Source organism: Aythya ferina, assembly GCF_964211825.1.
Source record: "Aythya ferina genome assembly, chromosome: 3".
Classification (NCBI taxonomy): Eukaryota; Metazoa; Chordata; class Aves; order Anseriformes; family Anatidae; genus Aythya; species Aythya ferina.
The window spans coordinates 27,460,486-27,474,989 of NC_140298.1; the positions used below are offsets into that span (position 1 = coordinate 27,460,486).

The 14,504-nt window shown below is 37.3% G+C and overlaps 1 protein-coding gene across 2 annotated transcripts in view; it reads right to left on the bottom strand.

Moving 5' to 3' along the window:
• The window catches only part of RGS7 (regulator of G protein signaling 7), a 270,089-nt gene that overhangs the window by 69,372 nt on the left and 186,213 nt on the right, over nt 1-14,504 (bottom strand). For both annotated transcript variants that reach the window (XM_084516178.1, XM_084516179.1), the window contains one exon: nt 6,583-6,689. In XM_084516178.1, coding sequence (XP_084372304.1) covers nt 6,583-6,689 — 107 coding nt within the window. The remainder of the gene's footprint in view (nt 1-6,582; nt 6,690-14,504) is intronic.

The window sequence follows — 14,504 nt, forward strand, 5'->3', positions numbered from 1 at the left end:
CCTGGGCAGGCACAAGCTGCCTCTCAGCTGCAAGCTATGGCCCTACCTGCATGGTGCTCGGATGCATTTAATGGGGCCTGCTGAGAAGTGTAACTCAACAGCTCAGACACTGCAATGTGGCTGGGGCTGGCATCCAGCCAGCCAGCTCCCAGTGGGAACAAGTTCAAGTCTGCTTGCAATCAGCTCCGTGAACATGCCCAAAATTAATTTTGACATGAAGATAAGACTACAGAGCAAAGTACAGGAGAGAAAAAAAAAAAAAAAAAAAAAGAGAGAGAGAGAGAGAGAGAAATATTTATATGAGGTCAGAACATTTAAGTTAGAGGCCTGATGAAATACACCACAGAATGCTTAAGGAAAGCTGTGCATTTTCATGCGGGTAAACCGTGGGTTCATTTGTAGAAAACAAAAACCAAGCCAAATAAACAAAGCAACTCCTGATTCTGCAGCGCTGAGATGCATGTATGTGTGTGTTATAAGGGGAAATTTGTTCTAATACTTCTTTCCCTTCTATCTCTAATTCTCTAATAGCTATGGAGAACCAGTAAGAGTTATCAAAAATACTGAATTATCTGCATGATATTTGAAAGGGGTGCAAGTTATCTGAAGGGTAAGTTATGCCTGGGAAAAAAAAAATCATTTAAATTACCTCTGAAACACGAGCAGTTATTCTGAAAAGAAAAGAAAAGAAAAGAAAAGAAAAGAAAAGAAAAGAAAAGAAAAGAAAAGAAAAGAAAAGAAAAGAAAAGAAAAGAAAAGAAAAGAAAAGAAAAGAAAAGAAAAGAAAAGAAAAGAAAAGAAAAGAAAAGAAAAGAAAAGAAAAGAACACACAGAAGGCAGATGAGTCTCACAAAACTAGAAAAAAGGAAAGATCTACCTCTTGCAGAATGGGGACAAATGCTGAAATTTTCTGGATTCTTTCTGGATTCTTTCTAGATCTAATTCCTAGATCGAACAATTGTCATACAATATGCATTTGTGAATCCCCAAAAGCTAAATGTAGAACGTACCTTTATTTCTTAAGAACATATTAGGTCTCTGATGGTGTAAAGCCCTTATTACATGAGAAATAAACCATAGATGAAATGTACTTTAACCAAAGCAAAGTACCATATTGCTTTCTTATTTCTGACTTATTTCATGATCTAGAAACCCTGTGTAGGTAATGATTGTCCCTAGGAGAGTTTCAGGCATGGTATAAAATGTTGTAACTCAACACAAACATTTTACAAGACAAGATTAGAAAATATGAAGTTTTGTGAAATGTAGAAAACCTGAATGAATTTTACTTTTCCTCAGAAGAATGTGAAGCAGTTCATCAAGAACAAGTATTAAAGAGGGAACATCTGTCATTTTCCCATGACATTCCACTTATAGCCGGAAGGAAGGTGGGTGGTAGAAAGGTTTGAGGAAAGTCAAGTAGTGTTTATCAGCCGAGGCAGAAATAACGTTGCCAGATTTTATCAGTATGCACTGATAAGGCACTTTGTCTAACTGCATCTGCAATTTGAATAAGCAGCCAGTACAAGTCAGCAGCTAGAGAAATAAGGCTTACCTAGCATGGCATGTGCTATCGTGGAACCACTTAAGTACTTGGAACAGAACAGGCTGTCACAAAGTTCATTATGACCATTGACAGCACTGGTTTTGAACTCACAAATGCACACTGTTTCTCTTGAATTATAGACGTATCGTTAACCGATGCTAACCACAGAAATCCATAAACCTTCTTTTAATAAAGTCACATGAATCAAAATCCTGCAAAATAGCCCCTACTCCACACTAAACAAATTGTGAGCAGTGGCTGCTGTGTATGGTGAGAGATCCTGTGGTAAAAAAAATAGATCTGTTTTGGCTCTACCATTAAATTAATCAATAATAATATCTGAGCTTATGAAATAGCCACATGTAAAAATCAGCCTATCAGCTTTTATAAAACATGATTAACTTCTATGCATTAAATTGCATTACTGAAGAGGGAAATCATTAAGCATCTTTCAGCTACCCTTGGTTGATATTAATAAGAAAAGAATTGTTTCTGAAGCTGCTCCACTCCGTGAAATCTTTTAAAATCCAATTACTGGGATGGGGGAGGAATCACACTTAAACCTTTCTTTGCATATTACTGCAGTTCTCACAGGCACTAGGGAGTCTTTACAAACTGCAGAAATCAAGCATTTCCTAAAAATAAGTTATACACGACCTTAAATGCCTTGTATGATGGATGGCAGAATTCACAGACATTCAGCTTTACATTCACTGCAGTTGATGCAAAAATCTTCTGGTAAAGGAGAAGGTTAAGAACACTGGTCTAGTAATATCAAGCCCATACAGAAAGGACACCCGCAAGTAGTGCTCCACTGTTACCCTGAAATAATTAAAAAAGAAGTTGAGGAAGTTGGAAACAATGAAGATTTGGGCTCTGTGACTGTTTACTTCCATATTGGAAAGGGGATGAGTGTGGAAGGCAGTGAGGTGAAAGTGTGTATGAACAGAGAATTTAAAAAAGGGCACTGTTAAAACAGTCAGGAAAACACATGGTTTGAAATGTTTTCCCTCATTGGAACCTAAACTGCATCTGCATATACTGTGCGTGAGCTGAAGAGATAATTATTAGTCCTTGTTTCTGCAATTTCCAAATAAAATCAGCCAAATGCTGGGTAAGATAACCTACTTCTTTTTTATGCAAAAACCTATCTTCCAATAAAATCCTTCCCTCAAGACACGGTAGATGATCCAGCTAAGCTGTGGATGATAGCTGGAGAGCTGTGATATTCAAACACTCCCTAAGGGTTCAAAATGGAGACTTCACAGAGACTCAAGACTGATCCAAGTAATGGTCAGTTGACCAGGGAGACTCAAAGTGATGTTGGAAGTAATGTAATTCCCCCTAACACAGAAGGATCCACTAGAATTCTTGCTCTATTAGTTTTCAGCAAAGATTTTAAAAGATCCCTATAGTGATTGCTACATATTTTTTTTCCACTTCAGGTATAGGAAAAACAAGACCAGAATGTCATCCTGGTTAAATGCATTCATCCAGAAAGCATTCCCAGTGGAAGAACAGAAGATACCACAGATGAAATCACCTTGCTAAACCCATGAGTTTTGCTGCTAACTTCACCAGACTTATGTTTTCACAACAAGAAATTTTGTTCCCATTTCTGTAATTTTTCTCAGCTACGTGTGCCTTCCAACTTAAAAGTCATGAAACAACAGAACTTAAACTTCACCTTTGAAAATTAGCTTACTTTAAATGGCAAGTTGATCTCACTAAAAAAAAAAAAAAAAAATTTTAAATAAAATAGAATGTGATTATCACAAGTCTCCTAGTATCCTAGTTTCAAGTATCCTAGGAGTTTGTCTAAAGACAGAAGTTGTTAGAAAACACTATTTTCCACAAAGAATGTTGAGAAGCCTAGGATGAATGTGTAATTTGTAGAAGAAATCACTATTCTTTTCCTGGGAGGCTACTACAGAAGTTTAGCAGATGAAAGGGTAAATCAGGCATTCCTCACCAGGTCAGCCATACTATTACCTATGTGGATATGAATGAAAGGCACTTCTGTGAGTAATGCCTGGCTCCAGGAAGATCTTTCCAAGGTTCATCTTGCTTTTCTTATTTGGGCCCCTCATATGTCTGTGCCTATGGGTAGAGGAGGGTGGGTAGTAGGTGTTCATCTCCTTCTTAAGCCCAGGGCTTAAATTACCAGGCAAAGGCAATGTGGCTGTTTAGGATGGATCAGAAAATATCATTAATCACTAACCCTACGTTTCTGCTTTGCTTTGTTAAGACTAGCAAGAAATCACCTTTCTGAGTAAGGTATGTAATATTTAGATCAACCCCCTTTTGAGTTAAATTGTTATTGCAGAAATGGACCTCCTTACACCCAAATAAGTCAAATAATGATCAAGGGTTTATTTATTTGTTTATTTATTTTTAAAGCCACCTTATTTAAAAAAGCAGTTACAACTACAATTTTACATCCCTCCTGATGGCAACAGTAATAACTGAAAAAGCATAATTTTGCCTGTAAAAAGGCATTTGTGCAAAGGAAGCACAATCTCCACTGCTTTTAGCTATTTCTATACAACAGCAGCTTGTTTAAAACAAACTTGAAGCAATTTTACTGTCAGGAGGGAATGCGTCATCCTTTGGAACATGAAAAAATGGAGAACATTATTGTAGCTAGCCTGTTTTTTGTAGGTCAGGTCTTTGTATTGTAGGTAAAGATTTCTCTGCAGGGATGGCCTCTGAACTTTTCAGTTCTGGCAGCTGCACTGTTTTCTCTTTCTATTAAAATATCTAGATATTTGTGAATCTTGTCCATTACTCAGGGGGTCTTGTTTCTGAAGCCTCTGAACAACTATTCTAGAGCAATATTCACACATTTACAGTTAAACCTTTCTTCCCTATTGGGTATGTTATCTGCACCTTCCAACTTAACAGTGTCAGTAACAGATTTTATATTAGTCTTATTTTGGTACAGAATATGGTATTTTAATGATAAATCTGGCTGGTACAGCACCAGTTAACAGTATGACATCACTATAAATTGTTTTCTTATGGCATACATCAACAGCTAAAATTACATTGTTTTAACATTGTTAGCATAGTAATAGCAAGGCAACAGCTATGCAATTCCATGGAGCAGCAAACTGTCAAAGTACTGCAGGTATATAACAAGCAACACTTGATGAAAATATTTTATTTCGTATGCATATGTTAAATAGGTGCTAAATCCTTAACTTACATAAATCAAATGACACCATTTCAAACTCAAACCCTAAGTAAACCTTCATGTCCAAACGTAGGCTATAGACCTCTCTGAGGAAAGCCTGTGACAGGGTGGGTTGCTCAGCTGTTTACTGTGCAGTTAATTCTCATCTATACTTTGCTTCAGAAGAATAATCATGCTAGCAGGGGTGCTGGTTTCCCATGTTTGAGATAGCAGCAGGCCAGTAGCAGTGCAGAAGTCAATGACCAGCACCCCTAAAAGTATGTCCTATTCTCTACAAAAGGAAGTTCTCAGCAGTAAGCCCCTTCACCCGTGTGCCATCCTTTCTCATTTATACTGAACACTAAGGAGGATGAAACACCATGGGAGGGAAAATTTTTCCTTCAGATCCACTCTCCAGGATCAAAGGTGGCTGGGGAAGAAGGTCTGGAGTGACTTCTTTTTGTATTACCCATACACAGATATAACTGTCCTGCTGAAGAGCAGGGTTTTTAGCACTGTATGAAACACAAGATCTACACACAAATATATAGTGATACTGTAGGCATGTATCCAATAAACATTCTTTTTCTTACCAGAGTGTTCTGTAGATATTAGTTATAATCACTAAGTTTTGTTTTGTTTTGTTTTGTTTTGATCTATGATGCTTTCTCTTCCTTTCTGTGGATCTATAGAATAGAGCTCAAGCAAAAATACTGATGGAAGTATTGTACAGCAATTCATCTACAACATTTTAGACTATGTTTGATCTTCAATGTATCTCAGTTTTGTTCTGCTTTTTAAAGATCATAATCTTAGTTTTATTTTATTCTTTAATGACTCTTTATTTAACTATTTTATTTTAAAACAAATCAAAGACTTAAATATATATAAAACAAAAGATTTTGTCTGCTCATATCAGAGCAGGCTTCCCAAACTATGGTATTCATATAATTAATTTCATAGTGAAGACCATCAGATCATTTCAAAGCAGCAAATATCTTGGAGCAGCTGTTGGTGAGATCTGCTGTGACCACCGCTTAAGAGCAATACAGAGTACAACCACCCCTGTTGAAGGTGGCACATGGCACACAAAACCAATTGATTTCTACTCTAGGATATATAATCAGATAGTGTGCAGTAATATTTGTTTTGAGTCATAAGTGGTGTTGGTCTGTGAATTTCCAGCTTGCTATTCACTATTAGAAAATCAACACTTCAGTTCCCCAAGACCTTAGTTTGAAATCTAACAATAAAATACAACTACAAAGATATGTGAACAATATACATATAGGTAGATGTACATACATATACAATGAATGTTCCTTCCAGCTTCTTCTGAAGGCTCTGCATATGCTTGTGATATGCAATGGAACAGACACATCAATGTAGAAATGTGTTTGCACTTGTTCAAAGAACACACACTACTTTGTTATTAAAAGGAAATCCTCACATAAGAAAGAATGTATGTATTACCCTTTATTTTTAACTTTTTTTTTTTTATTATTTTAACATATGCTTAATAAGAAAAATACCTCCCCCTTTACAAATTAAGGCTATGTTAGGAATCAGAGTCAATAAGATCATTTGATTTCATTTACTATACTTGCAAAATATTAGATGAATTTATTTCATGAGAGATACTTTCACGATAAGCCTTATCATGCTTACCAAGGACATTTTTCCAGGGATCAAAATCATCTTAACAGAATTTATTGTCTTCATTTACTAAATAAAGCCTTTCACTTTAAGAGGAATTAGCACCATTTACTAGGTTATAGAAGTATGGTTACAATTTGCTATAAACCTTTGTATAAAATGAGCCTCCATTTGTACAAGTCAAGAACATATTGAAAACAGTTACCTGGAATCGATAAAAGGTGCCATCATCCTTTAATGTCAGAACATGGTCTGAGATTGGAAAAAAATAGCCATGTGCTGCCATCAGTGTTCCCAAATGCAGAGCTTCCACTGTTTGAAGAATAAAAGAAAAGAAAGAGAAATTTAAAAACTTAAACAATTTATTTTAAGCAATTGAGTTTTCTTGTTCAGATTCACCCTACCTCCTGCAGATAGCCATTTGACTCTCATTCTAGAACCTTGCATCATGAAAGCACTGTCTTCTTTTGTGTAATATAATGATACAATTAAAATGTTTACTGTCCTTAATGAACAGCTATTAGATGTCCCATTTGTAGCTGCATTTCCACTACTTACATCAGCATTAGCAGGTGGCTTCTGTGATGTTCACACATTTGTTTTGAAAGTGAAAAGAGATAAAAATTTTATCCTCATGGTATAACCTGCTTTTCCTCTTCAGAACAGTTTCAGATTACATCACATTAAGATAGTTGATTCTAAATGTATAATAAGTTCACTAGCTTTATCAGAACTATAGTTAAGGACAGATTTCCTTAAAAGTTTCTCATTACTGGGAAAATAAAGGATGACAGAATGGTTGAGGTTGGAAGGAACCTCCAGAAGTCATCCTGTCCCAGCCTTGCTCAAGCAGAGCCACTTAGAGCAAGCTGCCCAGGACCATGTACAGTCAGGTTTTGCACACCTCCAAAGAGGTAGACTCCATAACCTCTCAGGCAAGCTGTATTAGTGCTCAATCACCCATACAGTAACAAAGTGCTTAGATGTTTAGATGGAAACTCCTGGGTTCCAGTTTTTGCCCATTGCCTCTTGTCCTGGCAGGCACTGAGCAACACTGGAAAAAGCCTGGCTCCATTTACTTTACACCCTCCCTTCAGGTATTTATACCCATTGATGAGATAAGCCCCGCAGCCTTATCTTCTTCAAGCTGAACAGTCGCATCTCTCTCAGCTTCACCTCACAGGAGAGATGTTTCAGTCCCTTTATGATCTTTGTAGCCGCTCTTTGGACTTTCCCCAATGTGCCTTTTCCTATCTTGTACTAAGGAGCCAAGAACTGGACACTATAGTTGAATACATTGAATTTAGTGATTTGTAAGGAAACCAAAAGGCCCATTGAGTCCAGCTTCTGGGTCCACACAGACCACCAAAAAATCAGACCAGATGCCTGAGAGAGTTGTCCAAATGTTTCTTGAACTCTGGCAGGCTTGGTACTGTGACCACTGCCCTGGTTAGCCTGTTCCAGTGCCCAACCACCTTCTCAATGAAAGAACCTTTTACTGATATCCAACCCCAGCCTCCTGTGTTGCAGCTTCATGACATTAATTCAATTCACTTTAGTGAACAAAACCAAAATATGTAACAGCCAGGATTATACACACTCTTGCATTTTCAGTCCCTGAAGTCTGTTACTCAATATTGTGATTATTTGGCTTACAACATCAGCAATTTATAGGAAAAGAATGATATTAGTTAGCCGTGCTCTTGCTGCAGTCCTACCAATTCTTCACCATGTTTATTTACCAACATTGGTACAACTTCACTACATATCCATAAAATAGCTGTTCACACCAATTTCTGCTATTACATTAAATATTTCCTAGCCTAACCTACTAATACAGCTCTTTAAAACATCACAGTGGTATCTAAAGAAATTTCAGTCACAGCACTGTCATGCAGAAAGAAATGTGAGTCCTCATACCTTTTGAGAATGGCAGAACCAGGGATTCATATATACTTCACCCATTATCACTTTGGAAATGAGGACGAAACACAGATGTGTTTTTTTGTTTATTTGTTTGGTTTTTTGTTTGTTTGTTTGTTTGTTTGTTTTTAATATGAATTTCATCAGTATTCCAGAAAATTCCTTCTTTCACACATTTTCTCACCTAGGGATGTTCACTGGTATAAGAAACCCAGGAGGCAGAGTGGGACATTTTCAAGCTACCCCAAGGTCAGCAAGAATGTGAAAGGAGCAAGAAAGGGGGTCTGGACAGTAGTTCATTGGGAGCAGGGTTTGTTCAATATCCAATATTCCCTGTGATATCTGTGTTTGGCAAAGTCTGTGGTCTCTTATTCCCATCCCTCTGTCGGAGCCATTATCTAAGAAAACACAATACCCTCTCTCTGGAAGTGAACTCTCTGACCTGCTATAAAATGCCACAATGCCGTTAACAAGCCTTTTCCAAACTGCAAGTCTACAAGAAAACTCCCTAACTGAAGGAAGTCAGTTGACTCTCTCCCAGCACCTGGGATGTGTGTAAATTCATATCTGAACTTCATCCTAATTAGCCTAAGCCATATATTGTTAGTCATCTACTGCAAGCCACTAAAATCTATAATCCCTCGGATAAGACATTTAAGTCAACACATTCTGTAGTGAGTCACTGAGGTTCTCTTCATTTTGGTTTACTCTGTCTAGTTTTTAATTTTATTAAGCTTTTCTTTGTTCTTCACACTGCAACTTATTGTCAACTTAAAAGCTTTGTTTTTTTGCAAGCATTATGCATTTTTGTGGAATGAGAGCAAAACCAAAAGAAAATATGTGTTGACTTTTTTTTTAGAGAAAAGACTTCTTGGATTAAGTGTGACAGCGCTCACCAGGGAGCTGTGATGCAGATGAGAGCACATTCTCTTCAGAATTAGAAGAAACTAAATCTAAATCTTTGGCTCCAGATCTGCTTCATGCTTTTCCTGGTTTCTGAATTGTAATATTTTTCAAGAGCACAAGAAGTTCACATTATTCCCCTTTATCCACAAACCTTTAGACAACATCTGGATTGCCATACCCAGGTGGGAATACCACATCCACCCCAAGAAAGACATCAAGAAACTTGACTGAATCCAATGGAGGATCACCGAGATCGCTGGGTATGGCGCACTGCCCTGTGAAGAGAGACTGGGGGAGCTGGGCTTTCTCAGACTGAAAAATAGAACTTTTTTGGGGGTACCTACCAACAGCCTTCCAATAACTAAGAAGAGATTATCCAATCACAGAGCCATGACCTTTATAGAGGTGCATGGAAACTGAAAAAAAATAATGAAAGAGACAGTGGTGATAAACTCAATCAGGGGTGGTTCTGACTTGACATATGGAGAACATTTTCACCCTGAGAACAGAGAAGCATCAGAAGAGGCTGTCCAGAGAGGCTGCACAGTCTGCATCCTTAGAGAGTTTCTAGACCCAAGCAGCTAAAGTCCTGATTGTCTTCCTGAGATATTTCTCAACCTGAATCACATTACAGCTCTGTGACTCTAGGTGGGTCAAGCAGAAATGGAATAAAGAGCAGAAAATAGGGTGGAGACAGTTGCAGAAAAAATGTGAAAGCTCCTGATAGAGCAGCCTATAATTTTGGGAAGGTTGGTTACAGTAGTAGTAAGAGTTTATATTTTTCTCACTTACTGCTGAGTACCTTATCCTGCAACCAAGTGCACAGCCACTACTGGTTATCTACGGAGAAACAGAAATGGCAGAAGACAGAAAGAGCAAGGTGGCCTTCCCCAGGCAATTAAACCAATTAAGGTCACCTATGATCTGAATTATTCCTCACAGCAGCTCATGTCTCTTCTTCTGATATGTATAGAGACTAAAGGTGTTTTACTCTCACCTCAAGGATCTCATTCAGTGAGGATGAATCTACACAAACGCAGTGTTAAGGTAGTTCTCTGTCCCTCTACAGAGCTAACAGGGATGAATAAACTTGTTATGTTTCTTCTTTTTTCTTTCAGATAATGGACAATTTTCATTTTTTACGACTATCAATCCAGCAACTTATTCTAGCACTGCATAAATAGAAATGAATAAATATACCTTTTCAACAGCATCCTAAGATCCACCGTAGCTCACATTTGAGAATGTGAGCAGCATTTGCTTTATTAAAGGAAAAAAAAAAAAGAATAAAGAAAAAAAAAAAAAGTACATGATATAAGAATAAAAATGTTAACAGAACCATTAACTTGATAGTAAAAAATCCTTTCAATTGGTACCATCTGACAATGGGGCAACTGCAAAGCCAAAGCATCTTCAATAAAGTTTTGCACAGAGATTGAATAACCTATAAATCAAATATGGCTCAAACAGGTGAAAAATGTCCACAAAAATGTAACTGGTAAATAACGTCTACAAAACTGCAGCCCTGTCTCCCATCAGACTGGCAGAGGACTTGTTGTTCTCTGCATGGGCAGCGGTACAATTTCCATATGGAAAACTCAGATCTTTGCAGATTTCTAATCTCCAAGCAAAAAGCCTTCCAGGGTATTACAGACACAACAAAGGCAACACTTAAATATACATCTCAGTTTGTTAAAATCAGACTGAAAAAAAAAAACAAAACAAAAAAAAAAAAACACAAATGAAGTAGAAGGATTTAGGAAACAAAACCATAAGCTTGAAAAGAAAATGTCCCATTTATAGCCAGTCCCATATGCCTAGAAGTTCAGTTCAGATAGCTTCAGTTTTCCCTGGCTCTTCCTGCATATGGAGTTAGGGAATTTTGACTTAAAGAAGCACCTTTCATCTAGAAGAATGGCAGAGGAAGATTAGGAACATTAAAAACTCCTAAGAAGTGCATTATTAATAATAATTTAAAAAAATAGCCTGAAAAATACTTTTAAAAATAAAAGTTCTGAGGTATGAGTAATGTTCATTCATATATATTCAGAATTAAAATTCCAAAAATTGGAGGAACATTTGCTAAATGAAAGAAGATGCTGCTTTTTAGACAGCAAGTGTACACAGACATAAATGTGATATATACACCAATATTATTACCAAATATTTAGTCACTATGTCTAAGAATATGCACTGCAAATAAAACTACATTCTCACACCCAGATAGCCTCACTGAGAAGGCATAATTCAAGCCACAATAAGCTGCTACACAATGAATAAAATTTGCAGCCAAACAAAAATTTGAGGGAGAAAAAGCCTACATATGTGTAACTGGTAGAACAGAGTAGACTTCAGCTTTCTCTGTTATTGACTGCTTGTTTTGGAGATAATCAATTGTCTCTGAACCAAGGTTCCAGGAATACTTTCCCAGCAGTGATAGTGCTGATAAGTAGAAGGGCATATTCAAGAAACAAAATTACCAGAACTACAGTTTTAATTATTAGTAGGTAAAAAAGGACAGCATACTGCAGGTGCTGCAAGTTATAACAGCTAACAGAAAAGAAAAGCCTTAGCTGAAAGACAGAAATACCTCTTTATGAACCCAATTCATTTCAACAGGATATGAAATATTTTGAAAAAAAAAAAAATCAAAATATGTGGGTGTCATTTTGACTTTTAATGTTTATGCTATTGCTGGGCTAAAAGCTGAGAAGAAGTTTAAAATTTCATGGTTCCCTCTGCCGTTGAACTTTATTTAGCTGAGTGGGTGAAGTGAACAACACATGTACATAGATTGATTAGCAATCATATTTGTGAGAAGTAATACTGCCCTGCCATCTGCTATGCCATTACAAGGAGAGCGATCTTGATGGATTAAATGCTAGTCACTTTTAATATACTTTGCTATAAGAGAGAGACAGACATTTTGAATGTTCTGGGGCAATGTAAACCTGATGAAATCTGAAGAATGAAAAATATACCCTGGTTGTTGAGTTTTTGATTTATTTTATTTTCAAACATAGCTCAGTTTTCTGTTTGCTGTACTAGCTATTGTACAGCCTGGATGACTGTTTGTTCATCTCAAATTGCAGGCTATAGTAATATCAGTGGAAGAAGTTGTTTTTTTTATGATATCATCCACAAGGGAGGGCTAAAGAGGGTGGATTCTTCCCTGTTTTTCTTTGGAATAAACACATTTTTCTGCTTTGAAACTCCTTAAAGGGTATTATTTCAGTGATAAGTGTGGATTCTGCTTCTTATCCATCTTAGTGCTTCAGGTGATGTGGTCGCTATATTTGTGTTTTCTCTAATTTCTAAAAAACACTTTATAGTATCACACTGTTACAGTTATAGTCTTATCACATCTGAAGTGGCTTGCAGTAATCTCTGAGGGACAGAGGAAAGAAAAACGGGTGTTTCCTGATTTTGTTCTACTTTAAAATGGTATTTTTCAGAGTCTTTATGTTCTTCTCTGCAGCTCAATGCAGGAGAGAAATGTCCTAGAAGGAACATAGTTTGGGACATTGTCTGTCCTTAAGATTGCTATATGATACAAGTAACAGTGAAAAACCCCAAACTGCATTTTTTTTTCATACACTTTTTGATATGACAATGTCAAATAAATGAAAGCCTCCCTTTCCATTAAACAATAAAATGTTTGTTATTCTGGGATATTTGACTCAAGTGCATTGCTATGCCACACGGCTGCCTGGAAAAAGAATTAATGACTCAGAACTTCACAAGCACACATTCATTTGAAGTGCCAAATGCCAAGACATTATCACTTACTCTCACCTCACTTCTGCTGTCATTTCATTGCCAGTGTGAACACACGCTGCAAAGGATTAACTTTAACTTAAAGCAATAAAATACAACCTGCTTCTCACACTCACAGAAAGCGTAGGAAAGCCTCACTATCTGGGCCTGACTGTGGCATTTAAAGAGGGGAAAATAAAACAGCTAGGAAAGTTCTTGAACACCTACATCACTACAAACTGCTCTCTTATGTCCCATCTGAAGGATGGAATTTGCAATGAGAGCAACAGTCACTGGGAATCATTTCAGGCAGAGCAAAAGAGGTGGTGGAAAAAGAGGCACTATTTACCCAAACACAGCTAAAATGAGATTCATGCTTGATTGCAAGGAGCTCATCACAAACCATGTTAGCTATCACCACAGCAGCTAACTCAAACAGGGAGGAGTTTTCTTGTGCTGTGTGCTAGACAATGGCTGTTGATGCCATCAGCAGCCCAGAGGCATCAGTAGGAAAAGAGTTACAGAGTCACAGAGTGGTTGAAGTTGGAAGGGACCTCTGTAGATCATCTAGTCCAACTCCTCTGATCAAGCAGAGTCACCTACAGCACATTGTGCAGGATCCCATCCAGGCAATTTTTGGTATCTTCAGAGATGGAGATGCCACAACCCCTCTGGGAAACCAGCTCTGTCATTCTCACTGTAAAGAAGTTTTTCCTTCTATTCAGATGGAATTTCCTGTGTTTCATTATGTACCTGTTGCCTCTTGTCCTCTCTCTGGGCACCACTGGAAGGAGCCTGACTCCATCCTCTTGACACCCTCTCTTAAGGTATTTGTATATACTGATAAGATCCACTATCAGTCTTCACTTCTCCAGGAGGTGAACAACACTCAGTAGGTAAGGAGGAAAACATATGAGACTCTTACCCATACCATGAACCCTTACCTGCCTAAGGAATGGTAACATAAACCCTTACAGTCCGATCTGATCTACATCATAAGTCTCACACATATCCCAGGTCTAGAGACAAGGATCTACATACCTGAAACAATGACTACTTTATTTACATAAATATCTAGCAAAGTAAAACAAGTCAGGGACATGCTACCAGCCTTGCCTTACATGCTAACAGGATGTGGGTGAATTGGGACTGACCTAACTGCTTGACATAACCCTGGAAGGATTTTATCCAGATTAGGTCAAAAAAAAGTCATTCCTCCATGAAAGACTAAAACAATGGGAAAGATGACCTACAGTTTCTTGAAGAAAATAGAAATAATAAAACAATACAAAATAAAATACCTTTCTGAAACTACAGGGGAAAAAAAGAAAAAAATAAAAGGAAAGAGTTAGAAAAAACATATATAGTCCTTGAAGTAGAAGGAACTTATCAACGTTAGCAATACATAGACCACTCTCTTGAAAACTTTCTAAGCATTGTCTTTCTAAGCATTGTTACATATCTCATGTTCTCATGTCATTACTTCCTACTGAATTTTAGCTGATTCATGTATTAACTGTTGCAAGCAGCTACTAAGGCTTG